Below are 16809 nucleotides of genomic sequence, written 5' to 3'. Positions count from 1 at the left end.
CATCAATCTCCATTCCCCTCCCTACCCCTCCACCCTCCACTATGAATATTCTGGGAAATACAGGAGAGCTAGACACACAAGAAGATTTAGCTAATATAAAGTATGAACAATGACTTAAAAAAAACTTGGCAGAATTCACTACATAAAATTTATTTTTTTTATATAAAAATGTATAACCAGCACCTACTTTTAAATCAATTAATTTATGAAACCACTGTGTTCTGTAGGAAACACATGTTAGCATTAAAACAGCTTAAAGAAATGTCATGGCTATCTACAAAAAAATCAGTTTTGATTCTTTTTTTTCTTCCATATTTTAATATTGGCATACATGAGGGAAAATTAAATTCTTATGTTGAACATGTTATAGTCGATAATTTTTTTAGAATATACATTGCTTAATCACTGCTATGGTCTTTAAAGACTTCAATTAAGTTTCAAATAAAAAAAATGAAAGATACCATGACAGCTTTGCTGTATTTTTTTTTTTTACAGCAAATTTTTTTTTCTATACAATAATCTTTGAGTAGGCATGCAGGTCAACTTTTCATGTTGTTACATACCTGTATTTAAGCCAACTCAGTCATACTCCATTTTTACAGAAAAATGCCAAAATACATATTGCAGTAAGCACAGAGCAACTTTAAAAAGATCACCAGTATGAATGGTACCCAAAAAAAAATACCATCTGTATAAATTATTAACTGGAGTTCCTGATCACAGAAATTGGTACAGGGATTTCCAGTGTGATCCTTAGGGCTTTGCTCTCTGAAAGAATACCTGTTTAAAAAAAAAGAAAGTATCAGTATAATTCCTTACATGGTGAAGGGATGGTTCCCTGGTACTGGTATCTGACACATTTACTTCAAAGAGAAACAAATGAGCTTTCTCCCCCAAAAACTCATTGCTTAGGACTTGATTCACCACTGGAATGCAGACATTCCTCTATGGTGAAAGATGGTGGTTGTCTAAAATCAATACTTCACATAATCCATAATCTCACAGGTAAATTAAGACAAAACAAGAACTTTCCATATTGCTGATTACCTGAGACCACAGATCATGTGAATAGGGTTTGGAATACATAAAGAGTATTCCTTTTGCTGAAGAAGTTAAAAGTGACACAGAAGGTCTCATCTGATAGCTATCTTTTGCTCCCTCTCCTAATGCAGACCAGCAGCTTATCTGTCACTTATCTTTTTGTAGAGCTCCTGTGGGTGCTAAGCAGCAAAATCAAATGAATAAGGTCAAAGCACCAACATGTGCCAGAGACAGGCCTGGCCAGCACTCTCCCAACAGGGCTGTGCTGCTTATCTTAGGGCAAAATACCCCAACAATTGATGGCATAATCATCACTCAACAAATATTCTGAATGCATAGCATAAAAAAGGCACTCTGCTAGCTACTGAATGCAAAAGAGCCTAAGGCAAGATGTGTGGAGTTTAGTCTGGCTGTATTTACTACCCTGAAGCACTGGTGAAGTGCCAAATGAGTGATGATGCCCATTAACTGTGACTCAGAGCTCAGCGGCAGAACAGATGATTTGGGACCAGGGTAGTCTGGCAAAGCCTCACAGAAGGTGGTTACTCTGGCTGAATTCTCAAGCATAGACAGGAGCAGATTTGGGGGAGGGAACAGTATACAAGACACAATGCCACAAACACTCCAGTTGTGCTCTGGAAACAGTGAAGAAAAGCGTCCTGTTGGAAAAGGATTGTCTCAGGGAAGAACACACTTAGGTTGTACCTGAATGTTTTTAAAGCACATTCCTCCAATGGGTGGGGGCAACTACATGGTGCTAAGTTGTGTGACTCTCCAACATGCCTCTAGCTTCACACAAAGCAAACAAAGCTGGGTTGGCTCAGATTGCACCTCTAACCCAAATGACCTAGCTCATAAACTGTGCTGGTGCTCACAAAGGGGACCACAGGTCTGGGGAGCTGAGCAAATGCCCCATCAGCTCTATAAGAATGACTCCAAATTGAGGGCCATCTTCCATGCATAAAAGACTGCACATGTTACTTATTTACTCAACAAGAGTCCTCTGTCCATTTCCTTAACTTTCCCATGCAGCTAGAAAAAATAAAAGAACAAGAAAGAGAAAGGCTGTCTGAAACTAAAGCACCAGGTACCATTCGATGACTAGAATGATGTCTGTGAAATCTTCACAAGGTGCACGATTGCAAAGTTGTGCAAACCAGAACTTGGCTGCCTCCCTGCCTTCCTGAGTGGTCGTGGCCAATCAACCTTCTCACTTGTGGAGATGGGAGCAGGGCAGGTGTCCTTGAACAGGACAGACCTCCTCCCTTTCCCCCCCTCACTGTTTCTGTGCACAGAGCTGTTCCGGCTTTGCCCAACCTACCAGAGTTTATGAGACTTCTGCTGGCCTACCCTTCAGGAACAGTCACCTCCATGGTAAAATACTGGACTAATAATATTTTAGTGGAGGTAGAAGAACACCATTTAAAATGAAAAATACTGCTTTACTTCCATGTTGAGATTAACATTCCAATTAAGTTTATAAACAAATCACCAAAAGAACCCAAAACATACTGTAGTCAGTTTTTAGGACCCTACCATTCTACGTAATTTTAGTATTTGCATGAATGGCAGATCTCAACCAAAACATATATAGGTATATGTGTACAACTTTGTCCCACATCACAAGAAAAATGTTTTCTATATAGGATAAACACAAAACTTTATTCCCTTTTACTTGCCTTCTTACATTCTTCCTAATCCTTTCCTCTCAATAATCTATCAGGCAAGGTCTAGGTTAGGTCTCTATCCTTACTGGAAGCTTTTTGCTAGGCCCTTTTCCTCCACATACGGTTGAGTGCATGTAGTAAGGCAGTCAATACAAAGCTGCTAACCCAAACTACACTTTAACAGAATTATCTTTTGAAAAAACTATTCTTATATACAAACAAATTCTACTTGTCTTCTTTCTTTCCTCTGCCATATCTGCTAAAATTGGAAGCAAACAGCATTTAACAAAAGCTGTATAAGACATCCTACCACAAGAATCACAAAACAAGGTTCTTCAAAACCTATCTGTCAGTATTTCAGTGATGGCTGGTCATTTCGACAATAAAGTTTTATCTCCTAAAACTGTTTTTCTTTTTACTCTTAAACATGGTTTCATTATGAGGTTACATAAAAGTGTTAACTGCTTTTAAAACTTACCTTTAAGTAATTTTTAAACACTTTAGCATCGGGCTGCTGAAGGGCTTGACAAAACTCCTAAGGAGAAAATGGAACCTCTGTGAATATCATCATAAAATTCAAGGTCATTTGTAGGAACTGCATCCAGGATCAAGTTCACCTCTAAATGTAGTGAAATCTAGCAGTTACCTGTGCCAAATGTTATGCAACACTTGAATTTATTCATTCACAAATTCTTAAAAGTACAGTTCTTATGGTTAAGATGTGCCCCTCACTGACTTGAGGTGGGGGCAGGGAAGCACTGTTGAAGCTTTTTTCTCTTATCCCTCAGGGACAAGAAACAAGCAGCAATTCAACTCCAAGGACAAGTCCTGCTGGGACTCATCAAGAAAGGACAGGAAAAAGGAACAATGAGTAGGAAAGGGTGGGGAGCCTGACCTGGATATTCTGGCACGCATAAAAGAAGGGTCACTGTGACTCTACTTTGTTTCTTAGTCAAACTTACACTTGGCTAAGGAAATTAAGCTTGAGTATAAAAGTCAAGGCTGAATGAAAAAGTAATGGCAAATTCCAGATATACCATAACATGTGTCCACACTTCTCTGCAATGACAAGTAGTCCTAAGCATGAGATCATAGTTTCACTACTATTTAAAAAACAAACCAAAAAAAGCCCAACCCCAAACCCATTTCAAAAATGGCAGAATGTAGATATACACACAACTTTTACTTAAATGGATACATTAAAAAAATTCAACTTATTTGGATAACTGCAAACCAACAGATCAAATACTGTATTTACTGAGTGTTATCACAAACATGACATTACTCAACCTCCCTACTTTGTTTTTTTTTTTTTTTTGTATTTTGCTAGGCAATGGGGTTAATCCAGCTAGTGTCTGAGGCTGGATTTGAACTCAGGCTCTCCTGACTCCAGGGCCAGTGCTCTATCCACTGCGCCACCTAGCTGCCCCGCTTGTATTTATTTTGCATGGACTTGCCACACATCACATATATGCTTCTAGGTATTTCTTGGCTCCTCAGACAAACAGAAGCTCACAGATACTACAGACTTTTGTCTCTTGTCTTTCTGCCAGTGCATGGCATGAGCAGGCACTTAATAAATTCCTGTTGACTAACTGAGTTATCTTGACTACTTTTCTTGACAAATGGTTTTTTAATTTTACATCTTAGGCATTCAATTAACTGCTCTAACTAGCCAGGCCATACCCTTTAGAAATCTAATGTGAAACGCTTATATTAATTTTCACTTTTCTAAATCAAAGGCTTAACTGATACAAATATTTTTGTTTCCACAGTTAAATTAAAAAATAAGATTTTCACCTGTATTATTTCAGGAGCTACCTGTAGAGAAGGGAGGTATTCTCGCTGAAGATACTGAACACATTCTGGGCCCTGAAAATTTAATCAAATGTAAATACAACCAAACTACAACTTTGTTGTTTAGATAGCAGTTTGAATTTTAAAAAATAAAAACAAACGAAAAAAACCCATACTCCCCCTTTACAAATTAGGGGGAAAAACCCAAGTTTACTGCTCTAGAATAATTCTTAAAAAAGATTTATGTCTAAGCAGAAGCTGTTGAAATCTTACTAATTCTGCCTCTGCTATTGTGCTAATCAGTGGTAGCAGCAGTGACTAGACTCCTAGGAAAGCCAACAATAATAATACACCATCACCAGCATCCAGAGTGGCATCTTCTTCACGTTATCATCTCTATCAGTGAGTGATCACGAAAAAATGGAATCTTAAACCTAAATGGAACCTCATTGAGTCCAAATCTTCATGTTAAAGCCAAAGAAACTGAAGCCCAAAGAAATTAAGTAACTTTGTCCATGGTTAATCAACTAGCTGGTTCTAGAGTGAGGACTTACATGTAATTAGTTATTTACAAAGCACTTTTTTCTCCCACATATACCTGAACTATGTAGTAGCAACTCACAAATGAAGACAATGAGCTACTTGGCCTGCTCACACTTCATGAAAATATTTGACTTTCTCAACTCATTGCTGATCACTCTTGCTGTTCACTAAAGTAAGATAATAGTAAATTCCAAGTGGTTGACTGCTGGTTGAGATTTCTGCATCCCTCCTCAAGATAATGAGGGAGCATCCTACTTTTTTGGGTTATGTTTTATAACAAGAGGGCCACATTCATCTGCAGCTACTTTCATTTTCCCTAGAAATGAGCAACATGAAGTTGCTCAATTACCACTTTAAAAGGATTTGGGACAGAAAAAAATTAGATTCAATATGATTAAAGTTCTTATCTTTATACAGACAAATATCTAAATATGATACCCAAGAAAACATATGCAAAACTTACCCTTTTGAGATGAATTGTTTTTAGAGTCACTGCACACTCAGATAAAGCCTATGGAAAAACAAAGCTTAATAGTCAATTAATGCTTATTTCTTTTCAAACTGGACAAATGGCTGACAAATATCTGTAGATACTTCCCCTTTTCTGTGTCTTTCTTACTGTTCTCACATGGATCAAAATGAATTTAGTATGAAAAAGGTAACAGGCCAGAAGTAGAAGGATGGTAGTCCAAGGATAGGAGGTAGACTTGAATGGTCTATTCCTAGTGCAAGTTCATCCTTTCACAACTCTCTAGTCAATGTTATAATAAGGAAAAATGTGCAGAGAAATTGTAAGGAAGTTGGTTTTTTTTTAAACTACATCCATGCTGCTAGTCTTGATACAAAACAAAAAAGGTATCCCGAGATTTCTGAAATAATGTACCTGTCAGAAAATTCACCAATTTCAATTATCAGGAGAATGTATCTTTGTGATTTTTGGCTGTTACTGTGATCAACAGAGACAGCATTGCATAGTGAAGAGAGAGCTGGCCTTGAAGCCAGCAAAACCTGGGTTCGACTGCTGACTCTGAGACAATAAATTATTAAGAAAAATTCTCTTTTTGTTAAAAGCTGCTAGGAAAGGGAGAAAGCCGTTTGGAAGAACTGGGCTTACTATTATACCACACACTACAGGGGGACCTCATTATTAAGAGTCACACCCTAAAAAGTCAGCAGGTACCTCTCTTAGATATGACTAGGGTGTACAGTACTTAACTAAACCAGGAAGAGAGGCAATTGCAAAAGATAAAAGCAGCAATTTTGATTATGTGAAATTGAAAAGCTTTCCCAATGAGATTAAGAGCTGCAAATTAGGAAAATCTGTGCACCAAAAATCTCTAAGGGATTGATATCAAAGACATACAGGAAATAAATTCATACACAAAATACTGATATGTATGAGAAATACAGTCTTCAGAGAAAAGGGACATTGCCTGAAAAATATTTGGAGTTACTTGGGCTATGTGGACAAGCATTAGGAAGGGAGGAAGAATCTACGGATAGCATTTACTCCGTACCAGGTACAGTGCGAATCACTTTACCAGATATATCCTCTGATCCTCACAACTACCCTGCGAGTAGGTAGAGCTGCTATTATGATCCCCATTGTATAGCTGAGGAAGCTGAGGCAGAGTTACTGCCTTAGATTAAGTCACTTGCCCTGGGCCAGAGAGCCAGGAAGTAGGTGAGGCTGGACCTGAACTCAGGTCTTCCTGACTCCAGGGCCAGTGGCCTATCCACTGTACCTCCAACTCCTCTCTATAGAGAATGGATTTTAAAAACAACTGCAAATGAAGAAAACAGGACTTTATGAAGAAGACAAGTTAAACTGCAGTGAGGGGATGCTGAGAAAGAAGTATACAACTGTAACTGGAAGAAGTGAATAGGTTTACAGTCAATGTTTAAATGTTTTGAGGTGGTGTTTCAGGGACACTATATTGGTCTTTTTATTAGCACAAAAACCAGTCATATGAGTTGCTGAAATTTTTTTAGTAACACAAAAGTTAGAGTCAATGTGAATTAACATGTTTTTAAAATGAACCTAAATTGAATTAAAAAATTCTAAGAGCCAACTTGGCCTTTGTAAAAGACAACAACTTACATGATTTAAACAAAAATTTCTAGGTCCTTACCAAAACTGTTTGTGCATCTGCCAGGTCAAAAGTTTGTTTTAAAGGTGCTAAGAAACATGCAGGAACAATATGTTTGTAGACAAAATCAGCAAATCCCACTGGTCCATCTTTGCCTCCTGTGAAGAGAATACTGACTTTTATTTTGTGTAAAGAAATTAATTATGAATGTATCAAAATGGTAATTAAGTGCCAACTTATGGTATATGCCAGGACTAAAGGGTTCTTACCCCCAAAAGTTGGAAGAGAGGGAAGTTCACACCAGGAGACAAAAACTAGATGATAATGAAGCAGCTCACTCACCCCAGAGGTCCACAAGCTTTGAGAGGATGATAAAGCATGTTTTCTGGGCAATAGGATCTGGATATTCTACTGCTCCTTGAATGATAGTCACCAATACTCTCTCAACATTCTCTGCACCTAAACAGGTAGAAACAAATGCTTCAATGTGCTTCCAACAGAATTACAACCCAAGATGTTTTAAAGCTCCTATTTCAGACATGACTCAAAACCCCCTCAAAAATTCCAGTCTCAAAGTTGAAAACACTTTTAACTCCTACTTCAAGATAAAAAAATTAATACTATGTAATATGATGTTCATGCTTTGAAAAGGTTTTAACCCAAAAATATGAAGTCACGATAAGATGGGCACATGAGTATTAACCATCATATACCCCCAACCACCCCTACACAGAAGGGCCTTCCTTTTAGTTATACAAGTTATCTCCAAAGTTTTAGTTTTAAACTCTACTAACACTTTGGGGACACCATATACACAGAGACAGACAGACATACATGTGCCCTTCAATTTATTATCATCATAATTTGATTGGCTGGATTTAAAAATAGCTAACATTTATACAGGGATTACTACAGGCCCTGCAGGCACTGTGCTAAGCGCTTCACAACTATCTCATTTGAGCATCACAACCACTTGGGAGGCAGGTGCTATTATGATCTCCATTTTACAGCTGCAGAAACTAAAGCAAACAGATATGAAGTAACTCGCCCAGAGTCAAACAACTAGTTGGTAACTGAGGCTGGATTTATACTTGGGTCTTCCTGATTCCAGGCTCTGTACTCTATCCATTGTCCCAGCTGGATTTCTGTAAAAGTATGAAAATCATCAACCATCATAATTTCCAGATTTAGTTACTTCTTAATATTCTTTCCCTTCAAAGCTAAATTCAAAAAATTAAGTTTCCTTATTGGTTTCCTATTTAAAACACTGCCTGAGGAGGTGAGATTCTGCTTTCAGGATGGGCAAAGAGGTAATAATATCAATCTTAGGAAATTCTGTTAGCAAGAAGAGAGAAAATCTACTTTGAGAGAACCATGATGGGACCAAAGCGGGGGGGGGGGGGGAAGTAAGTATTACCCCTCTGGGACTCTAAAGTGGAGATTTCTAATTCTCTAAAAAGTGTTCAAAGAATTCTACAAAGGTGCTCTCAAATTTATCATGGCTGTTCTTTATGTACACCCACACCAGGACATGTGTGTGGTAGCTAATCGATAGTCTTCACAACATCTCCCCAATATCCCTACCCCAATCTCTCAGCTGACCTCCAATCTTGCATCTCCAGCAGCCTTTTAGACATCCTGAATTTAAGTCCAGTAGACAACTTACACTCAGTATGTCCAAAATAGAACTCATTATCTTTCCCCCTGAACTCCTCCCCCCTACATTTCTTATTACTGTAGGTAACTACCACCCTTCCAGTCCCCCAGGCTCATAAACCAGAAGTCATCATGGACTCACTACCTCTCACCTTTTCCATATCAAAGCTGTTGACAAAGCCTGTCAATTTCACTTTTGAAACATCTGCTGAATATACCCTCCTCTCAGCAGTCTAGTGCAGACCCTCATCACCTCCCACCTGGATTACTGTAATTTCTTCCCAGTGGGTCAGCCAACCTCCACTCTCTCCCCCACTTCAGTCCACCCTCCATTCAGCCACCAAAGTGATTTTTCCTGAAGTGCAGGTCTGACCACATAACACTCCCCACCCCCCATCCCCTAACAGACTCCAGTGACTTCCTATTGCCTCTAAGATCAAATACAAAATGCTGTTTGGCATTCAAAACCCTTCCTAACCAGCCCCCTCCTCCCTCTCCAGTCTTCCTACTCCCTAACACATCCATCTTTGATCCAATGACACAGACCTCCTGCCCGTTCTACAAACGAGACTTTCTCTCAGCTCCAGGCATTCTCTCTGGCTGTCCCCCATGCCTAGAACACTCTCTTCTCCTTACTCTGACCTCCTTGGCTGCCTTTGAGTCAGAACTAAAATCTCTCTTCTACAGGAAGCCTTCCCAACCCCTCTTAATTCCAGGGCCTTCCCTCGTTCCCTATTTATCCTGTATAGAGCTTGCTTTGTATATATTTGTTTGCATATTGTCTCCCCCGTGAGACTGTAAGCTCCTTGAGGGCAAGGCCTATCTTTTGCCTCTTTTTTGTAACCCCAGGACTTAGCACACAGTGTCTGTCACATATTAGGTCCTTAAAAAATGTTTATGGAATTGAATTTGTTGATCAACTAAATTAAACAGTTGTGAGAAATAATTCATTTGGACCTCTACTCTATTCCAATCAGTATTAATTGGTTTGCTATGATTCCATGGGGCAGTAATGATAAGTTCTGTATATTAGGCCCTAGAGCTGAGCTGCAGATTGTAAATTCACTTGACTTGCTTAATCAGAGGAAGCCAACTAAAGGCCCTCAAACCTTGTTTTTCCTTGTTATGGTGACCAAGCCCAGTGTGGCGGAGGTGACTCAACAACACGGAAAGTCCCCCAACTTATTTTTGTGCCTCCAGACCATTCTCTCCTGTCCAACATGAGCAGGTGACCATCTTATGACCTTTTAGTCAGTGGAGATGCCTCATGCTTGGCCCAACCTGAGAACCCCCTACTGACATACCATTTCTAGCTGATGCATCATTTTTCGGCCTGAAAAGTACCAATGGGATTCTGTACTTTGAACAGCCTCTTCAGAATGTTCAGGTATCAAACCTTATAAAAATAAGGCCCTGGAAGGAGGAGACCATCTCAGATCGTGAGGGAAGATCTGAGGTCCACTTCATTAGACGGGACCATGGACCCTTTAGTAAAGTGCCGCTGGCTCAGAACTCTGCCTCAGTGGTTTTTCTTATAAGGCTGGGCGATATTAATCCCAACAGTGTCTATTTAAGACACCCAGTTCCTCCATTAAAAACATATCTATGGCAATGTGCTAAGCTGAGAAGATAATTTACTATACGTAGTTAATAAAAGGAAGCCAGTGTGCGCTTTCTCACCTTGATTGGCTATGACTTCACTCATGCCACTTCCCGTGACTGTCTGCAGGAAAGCAAAGTAGCTCCTCCTCAACATCTGCTTTTCCAAAGCGGCAGATTGGTCATTTTCTTCCGCAGGGCGAAGCAATGCTTCAAAAATGGCATGAAGTAAGGGCATGAACATCTGCTGTAAAAATGGTGACACCTGCGTCTGGGAAGAGAAAAAAAGATCCATGTTTCTGAAACAGCAAACGATGAACAGGAAGACTGATCCTCACCTTAACAATCTCAAATGAATGAAAAGAAACAGACTTCATTACACAAGGACCTGACAAGGTGATGTGAAAAGCTCTAGGGACACGGAGAACAAAGTGGGAGGTTCTGGACTCTCGGGGGGAGGTGTGGCTAGTGATGGCACCATATGGGGATTGCGGTGGTACTTGGACATTTCCTCTTCTAGGAACAGTGATCCAGAGCTGGCACATTGAGGTGTATGAAGGGGAGAGGGGCAAGAGAGTTGGAGGAATGGCTGGCCAGAAGCCAGGTCCAGTGGGTCACACAAAGCAGCCCCTCCTCAGAACAGCCTGGGCCCCCAAGGAAGATTCTGGGTGGGGAGGAGGAAGTATAAACATAACACACTTTCAAGTTTAATCTGCATTATTAATATTGTCTAAACTTAAAAAGTGAAGTAGAAAATCAACATTACAATAAAATCAAGCCCTGTTTTGTAGGACTGACTCATTTCTGAAATGTAAATGCTCACATGGAAAATTTAACAATCAGCTTAAGCCCCTATGAGCTGGCTCCAACATAGCATTGGGTGAAAGGGTCCTGATGGCAAGGCTGCTGGAAAGAAGAGGGCCTCATGAATCCAGAAGGAGCCTGCTGGGATGGGAAGAGGGGCTGATGAGAAGAGCTAGGCCCACAAGTAGTATAAAACAGGGCCCCAGGGAAGGTACTCATCTCTGCAGGGGAACTAGTGATCTACAGTACCCCTGAACCAGGCAGTCAAAGGCAATGTTTGTATGCAACTTCACACACTAAGCATGCCCTAAAGCTTTACTTCCATCTTAAAATAACAAATTCCACTCCACTTAACAGAACCTAAAATCATGCTGAATTATCGGAGCCAGCTAGCTGACAGCGACCAATTTCTCCGTGGTTTGCTGAGTAAGCATTTAGGCCTTTTAATCAGCTAAGGGAATTCCACTGTCCAGTTATACATTTGCTTGCCAAAAAATGACATTCAAAATATTAGATTATGAAACAGCATCCAGCTTCTAGACATAAAACGAAGGGATTAAAGATGCGGCAACAACCCTTTACGAAGATGCAATTTATCTTTGTGAATAACAATGACTAATGAAAACAAACTTTAGAATTCTTATGAAAAGTATTTATCGAACAAAATTTATTATTTTGGGCAAACTAATCAAAGTCTCATCATAACATCTAAGAATAATTTTAAATACCTGGTTCTACTGGCAATTTATTAATAATATTACATGAACAGACTGATGCTTTGAGGTTGGTATTTTTGTTATACTATTAATTGTGGTGAACATATGGTGTAATTGGTGTAGATACTTCTCCTGCACCAAAGGGGACAGCAACCTCTCGATGCCTCAAGCAGCATGATAGGCTGTTCACCCTGGAGGTGACAGGCTGGTTTTCAAATGACACAATTCACCCCAAGGATGTATGAAGACTTTCAAACTTACTAGGAACTGCTAGAGCTCATGCTTCACTAACTGGGTGCACCTATGGAGAAACCATGGAGAGAGCAGGATCTGTGCCCACCTGGATACCACTTTACTCCAAGTTCCCTATTTAAACATATATGAGGCATCCAGTCTTCTTCAATAAGAGAATTCTCCTTGGCTGCAATACTGAAGGGAGGGTAGAATGCAGAAAAGGGTGTGGGGCATTTTTTTAAACTGAGCAAAACAAAGCACAAGCCAGAACATGCCTAAAGATAACCTCATCCCACCCACCTGGACCAGAGGATCTTGGATGAATCCATACCTTGAACTTGGCCGTAATCTGATTGATGAGAGGAATGAATTCCTGAAGGTCCTTGGCTTCACAGTCTTTGAGCATGTGTTCTGAGGCTGAAGGGATGAAGGGAAGAACTTCTTCCTCCAGACAAATGATCATTCGATGAAGGAAAGTACGGACACCGCTTCTGAGAATCTCCTTCTGTAAAGGACAGCTGAGGGCTGGCAGAAATGTCTGTAAACAGTCCAAATAAACCTCAGAACAGCCACACTGTTTCACAGTCTGTTTGTTGCTGAAAGCTTTACTTGTTCGGCTGTGTAAATAATAAAATTGAAAGCTTAATTGAAACTTCTTTAGTAATGTTACTTAGCATCCACAGATTAGAAAATGGAAAAGGTTGTCAATATAATTTGCTCTACTAAAACCAAGAAAAACATGGGCTATTTTGGTAGCACAGTGATTTCTAGCAGGTGTCAAAACACAAGAACACTACCCAACCAACTAGATGAAAATATAACTGACAAATATTCAACAAACTAAAAATTGTTAGAATTAACATAAATTAATGTAGACAATGGTTCTCTAAGTCAGTATGTGCCTGCAGGGATCCTCATGTACTTTAGAGAGGTCCCTGTTCCCATCTGAATTTGACACTATTGATTTGCTGCATTCTTTAGCAATACACCTGAAAATGTGAAATGTAATAAATAAATGATAATAATATTCCAAAATAGTCCTTTTTGATGCAAAAATGTTAAAAGTATTGGTAACAGAGTTTACAGACCAAAGAGAAAAAAAATACAACTATGGATTAACAGGTACTAGGTAGCTCAATACCTAACTCACTCAATTTCCCTGGAAATGATGAGCTTAAGTGCCAATGCAACCTTCTGGTCAACATGGTATGGTTTTTTACTCGAAAGATGTAATTGCAATACGGCTTCATTAATATGTGGCTTCTATCTAGATCTCTGGTTTTTATCAAGAAGATTAAATCCATGATAACAAATCTCAGACACATATCCACTTAGCAGGTATGTTATCATGGGGATTCCTACCAGGTATGGAATAGTCACAGAGGTTTCTTTTGCTGCTCACATTTTTCGATTCTGTTACTTGTATGTATTTATAGCTTCTTGAATTAGTAGCGGGCACTGATCTTTTGCAAAAGAAGAGAGGTTCTGATGTGAAAGGCTTTTGGTTGAGTAATGATCCAGAATCCGAATGACTTAACATGCTGAAGTATTTAAGTAAGAATCTCAGGACCCCCCTATCTGTAAGTGTTAAGGCAAAGGCATAAGGTTCCAAATTCAGCATTTACACAGAAGTACACACTTTCTTAAGTCTCCAAACCTGCAGGTTCTAGTGACCTCCAAAGGATTAACATATTAAGAGCCCAATCAGAAAGTTTAAGGACTGTGAATAAAATGGGATTCACTTCACATAATCAGCACATTTTTGGATCCCACTAAAAGTTTTGTTATTCGCTATACCTACTCTCACACGATCAAATGGCTGCTTATTTCTTAAGAAAGTTTTATGGATGCAGCTCTTCATTTAAAAAAAATTTATAAATTTATACTCACCTGGCAAACCCAACAGCATGGTTGAGACAATCTGCTAGGGCTGCCTGCCTTTCTTCATCTTGTGCCAGCATCAATTTTTCTAACAAGATTTTAAACTTTTCCATTAATGGAGTCAACAGATTCCTCATTAAAGCCTGCTTCCTTTCTGCTGGATAGTCACTGTTAACAATTAGTACTCCTGCGGTCTCATAAATAAAAAGCTGATCATCACTGCTCAGCAAAGACTGGTAACCATTTTCCTAAAACAAGATTTATGTCCTTTAATGATGTCCTAGTTCATTCCATTTGCTCATAAAAATAAAATAAGCAACAATCACAGAATGAGTCAAAAGAACAATTTATTTAAAAAACTGATCTAAATAACTCATTCAGAAAACATTTAAAGTGCATTTAAGCATAGCCATTCTAAACAGCTGTATTATACAAAGTATAAATGAACTCTTGTAAATCAAAAATCCTTGATTCTAAACTTTTTTAGGCAGAGGCAGGGAGTTGGGGTGGGATGGCAGCAGGAACCTGGACCAGATTACTTATATGTGTCAGTTTCTTATTTGTAAAAAAATTTTTGTAGCTATGTTATAAAGGGTTGATAAGGTTAAGATAAAAATAGGATATTAGCGTACTCAGAAAAAGCAAAACACAAATTCAGTGTACATGGGGAAAAAATCTTACTCTAATACTAAAAATTAGTCTTCAGAACTAGTTTGAAAGTATTAAAACAGAAAAGTTATGTTACAAGCATTTCTGAAAGACTGCAAACAAAATCAAGTAAATTAAATTGTGAGCAAGTTTTTCCACAAGATCACTTTAACACATATTCACTTATAGATACTTTAACTAGCTGATTTATATTTATTTTGGATTTGCATTGCCATTTTTCACAGAAGCTATACGAAAAAAATCTTCAAGTACCACTAGACTTTAAGAAAAGATAACACTTAGAAGGTCCAGTCCTCTAAGAGATAAAGGCATAATTTATTTATATTTAAAAAGAATTACTTTGCCTACCCTGAAATGATGAAATATACCTATTTTATTTTTTTGCAAGGCAATCAGGGTTAAGTGACTTGCCCAGGGTCACACAGCTAGTAAGCGTCAAGTGTCAGAGGCCAGATTTGAACTCTGGTCCTCCTGACTCCAGGGCCAGTGCTCTATCTACACTGTGCCACTTAGCTACCCCTATTTTATATGTCAGTTTCAGAAATATACCTATTGTATAAAATGAAATGACAAATTATTTGGGAAAATCTATCAACAAACTTGAGACAAACGAAATTGTGAGTCAGGACTTATTTAACTAAACACAAATCATTATTTATACTTATCTAAAATCTGTCTAAAAATGCATATCAAATAAATAGCTTTTCTACTGGAAAGCTCTTATCAGTATATCTACTTTCACACAAAAGCCCTGAGCAATCAGTGAGAGCTGCCAAGGAACTTTTCAAAGAAACAGAAATAAATTGTGCAGTGTATCACAGGAGACAAATGTAGAAAAAAGAACAGGTGGATTTGTCAGCTGACTAGTTTTTTCTTGAAGAGGTTGAGTGGGAGAGCCAAGAAGATGCTCATATGTGTCTAATGAGCCTTTGCTGTAAACTGCAATTTTTATTACACCGGAGAAGACTGGAATTGACTTATAAACTAGGAAAGGCAGATATTGTTCAAGAAAAGAAATAATGTACACAGCAAGACTGAATACATCTGGAAAAGATTTCAGTTAACCAAGACTCCTAAAATTGTCATTAATTATAACAAGTCTTATAAAAAATCTGCATTGAATGGTTCTTGAATTTCCCACCCTGAAGCTACCCTAATCTTGAGCCAAGCACAGTACTCGCTTAAGAATGACTGCCAGCGGGGGGCAGCTAGGTGGCACAGTGGATAGAACACCAGCACTAGAATCAGCAGGACCTGAGTTCAAACCCGGCCTCAGACCAAACACTTGATACTTACTAGCTGTGTGACCTTGGGCAGGTCACTTAACCTTGACTGCCCCCCTAAAAATTGACTGCTAGGGATCCCTGCACAAAGCAGCGGTTCCCAAACTACTTGCTCTCATTAATATTTCAAACAACGAAAGGATTGAGATGAAAAGTAATCAGCAACTACCAGTATCAACAGGCTTTAGGGTCTCTCTATTTGCCATTTCTGTGCTCCTAAAGGGCAGCCTCAGTATTAAGTAATGGTGAAAACCTTGTCAGCAAAAGAACTGATACTTACAGGTGGAGAAAGCTCCAACAGGTCTTGAATTCTGTTCAAAATGTCCTCAATGAAAGCATTCATTTGTTTACTGAAAAAAATGTCAAAAAAGAAGAAGAAAATAAAGGTTTTAAATAAAATGCTTAAAAGCCCAGGAAAATAAATTTTGGAAGCAGAACAACATAGTTCCTACAATATACATACTCACAAATGGTTCTGATTTACGGGCGGAAAAACCTTCAATTTCAATTTTTATTTGCTACACTTAAAAATCTTTTGTCAAAATAGGACCTATAATCATATGAAGCCAATAGCAAGAACACCCAGAACGCTGAATAAACCGGTTCTTTCTCTAGACTAGACTCCCAGGACAAACACCTCACGTGATCCAAAGCAGTAAATGAGACTGCTGATTTAAGTAATGGCTAGCAGTTGATATGGGAACAGAAGCTATGCGCAAAAAGATATTTAAAAAAGGGAAACAAACTATAGTAGCCACTGTGCAGAAAAGAAAGAACATAAAACGAAGAATGATATGACAAGAGATATCTCATTCAATAAACAGCAAAT

General features: G+C 38.7%; 1 protein-coding gene across 2 annotated transcripts in view; it reads right to left on the bottom strand.

Moving 5' to 3' along the window:
• The window catches only part of XPOT (exportin for tRNA), a 52305-nt gene that overhangs the window by 9524 nt on the left and 25972 nt on the right, over positions 1–16809 (bottom strand). The window contains exons 16-25 of one of the 2 annotated variants that reach the window (XM_020990185.2): positions 16261–16330; positions 14038–14276; positions 12479–12764; positions 10475–10664; positions 7481–7597; positions 7181–7296; positions 5512–5559; positions 4509–4580; positions 3187–3243; positions 135–780 (exon numbers count right to left, since the gene is read on the bottom strand). In XM_020990185.2, the coding sequence (XP_020845844.1) occupies positions 754–780; positions 3187–3243; positions 4509–4580; positions 5512–5559; positions 7181–7296; positions 7481–7597; positions 10475–10664; positions 12479–12764; positions 14038–14276; positions 16261–16330 (1222 nt within the window). In that variant the 3' untranslated portion in view covers positions 135–753. Of the gene's footprint in view, positions 1–134; positions 781–3186; positions 3244–4508; positions 4581–5511; positions 5560–7180; positions 7297–7480; positions 7598–10474; positions 10665–12478; positions 12765–14037; positions 14277–16260; positions 16331–16809 lie in introns of those variants that run through there. The other variant, XM_078146127.1, reaches the window with a different exon arrangement.

The sequence above is a fragment of the Phascolarctos cinereus genome, unplaced genomic scaffold, assembly GCF_003287225.1.
Source record: "Phascolarctos cinereus isolate Bilbo 61053 unplaced genomic scaffold, phaCin_HiC Scaffold_1;HRSCAF=81, whole genome shotgun sequence".
Lineage (NCBI taxonomy): Eukaryota > Metazoa > Chordata > Mammalia > Diprotodontia > Phascolarctidae > Phascolarctos > Phascolarctos cinereus.
This window is presented reverse-complemented; position numbering and strand designations above follow the sequence as displayed.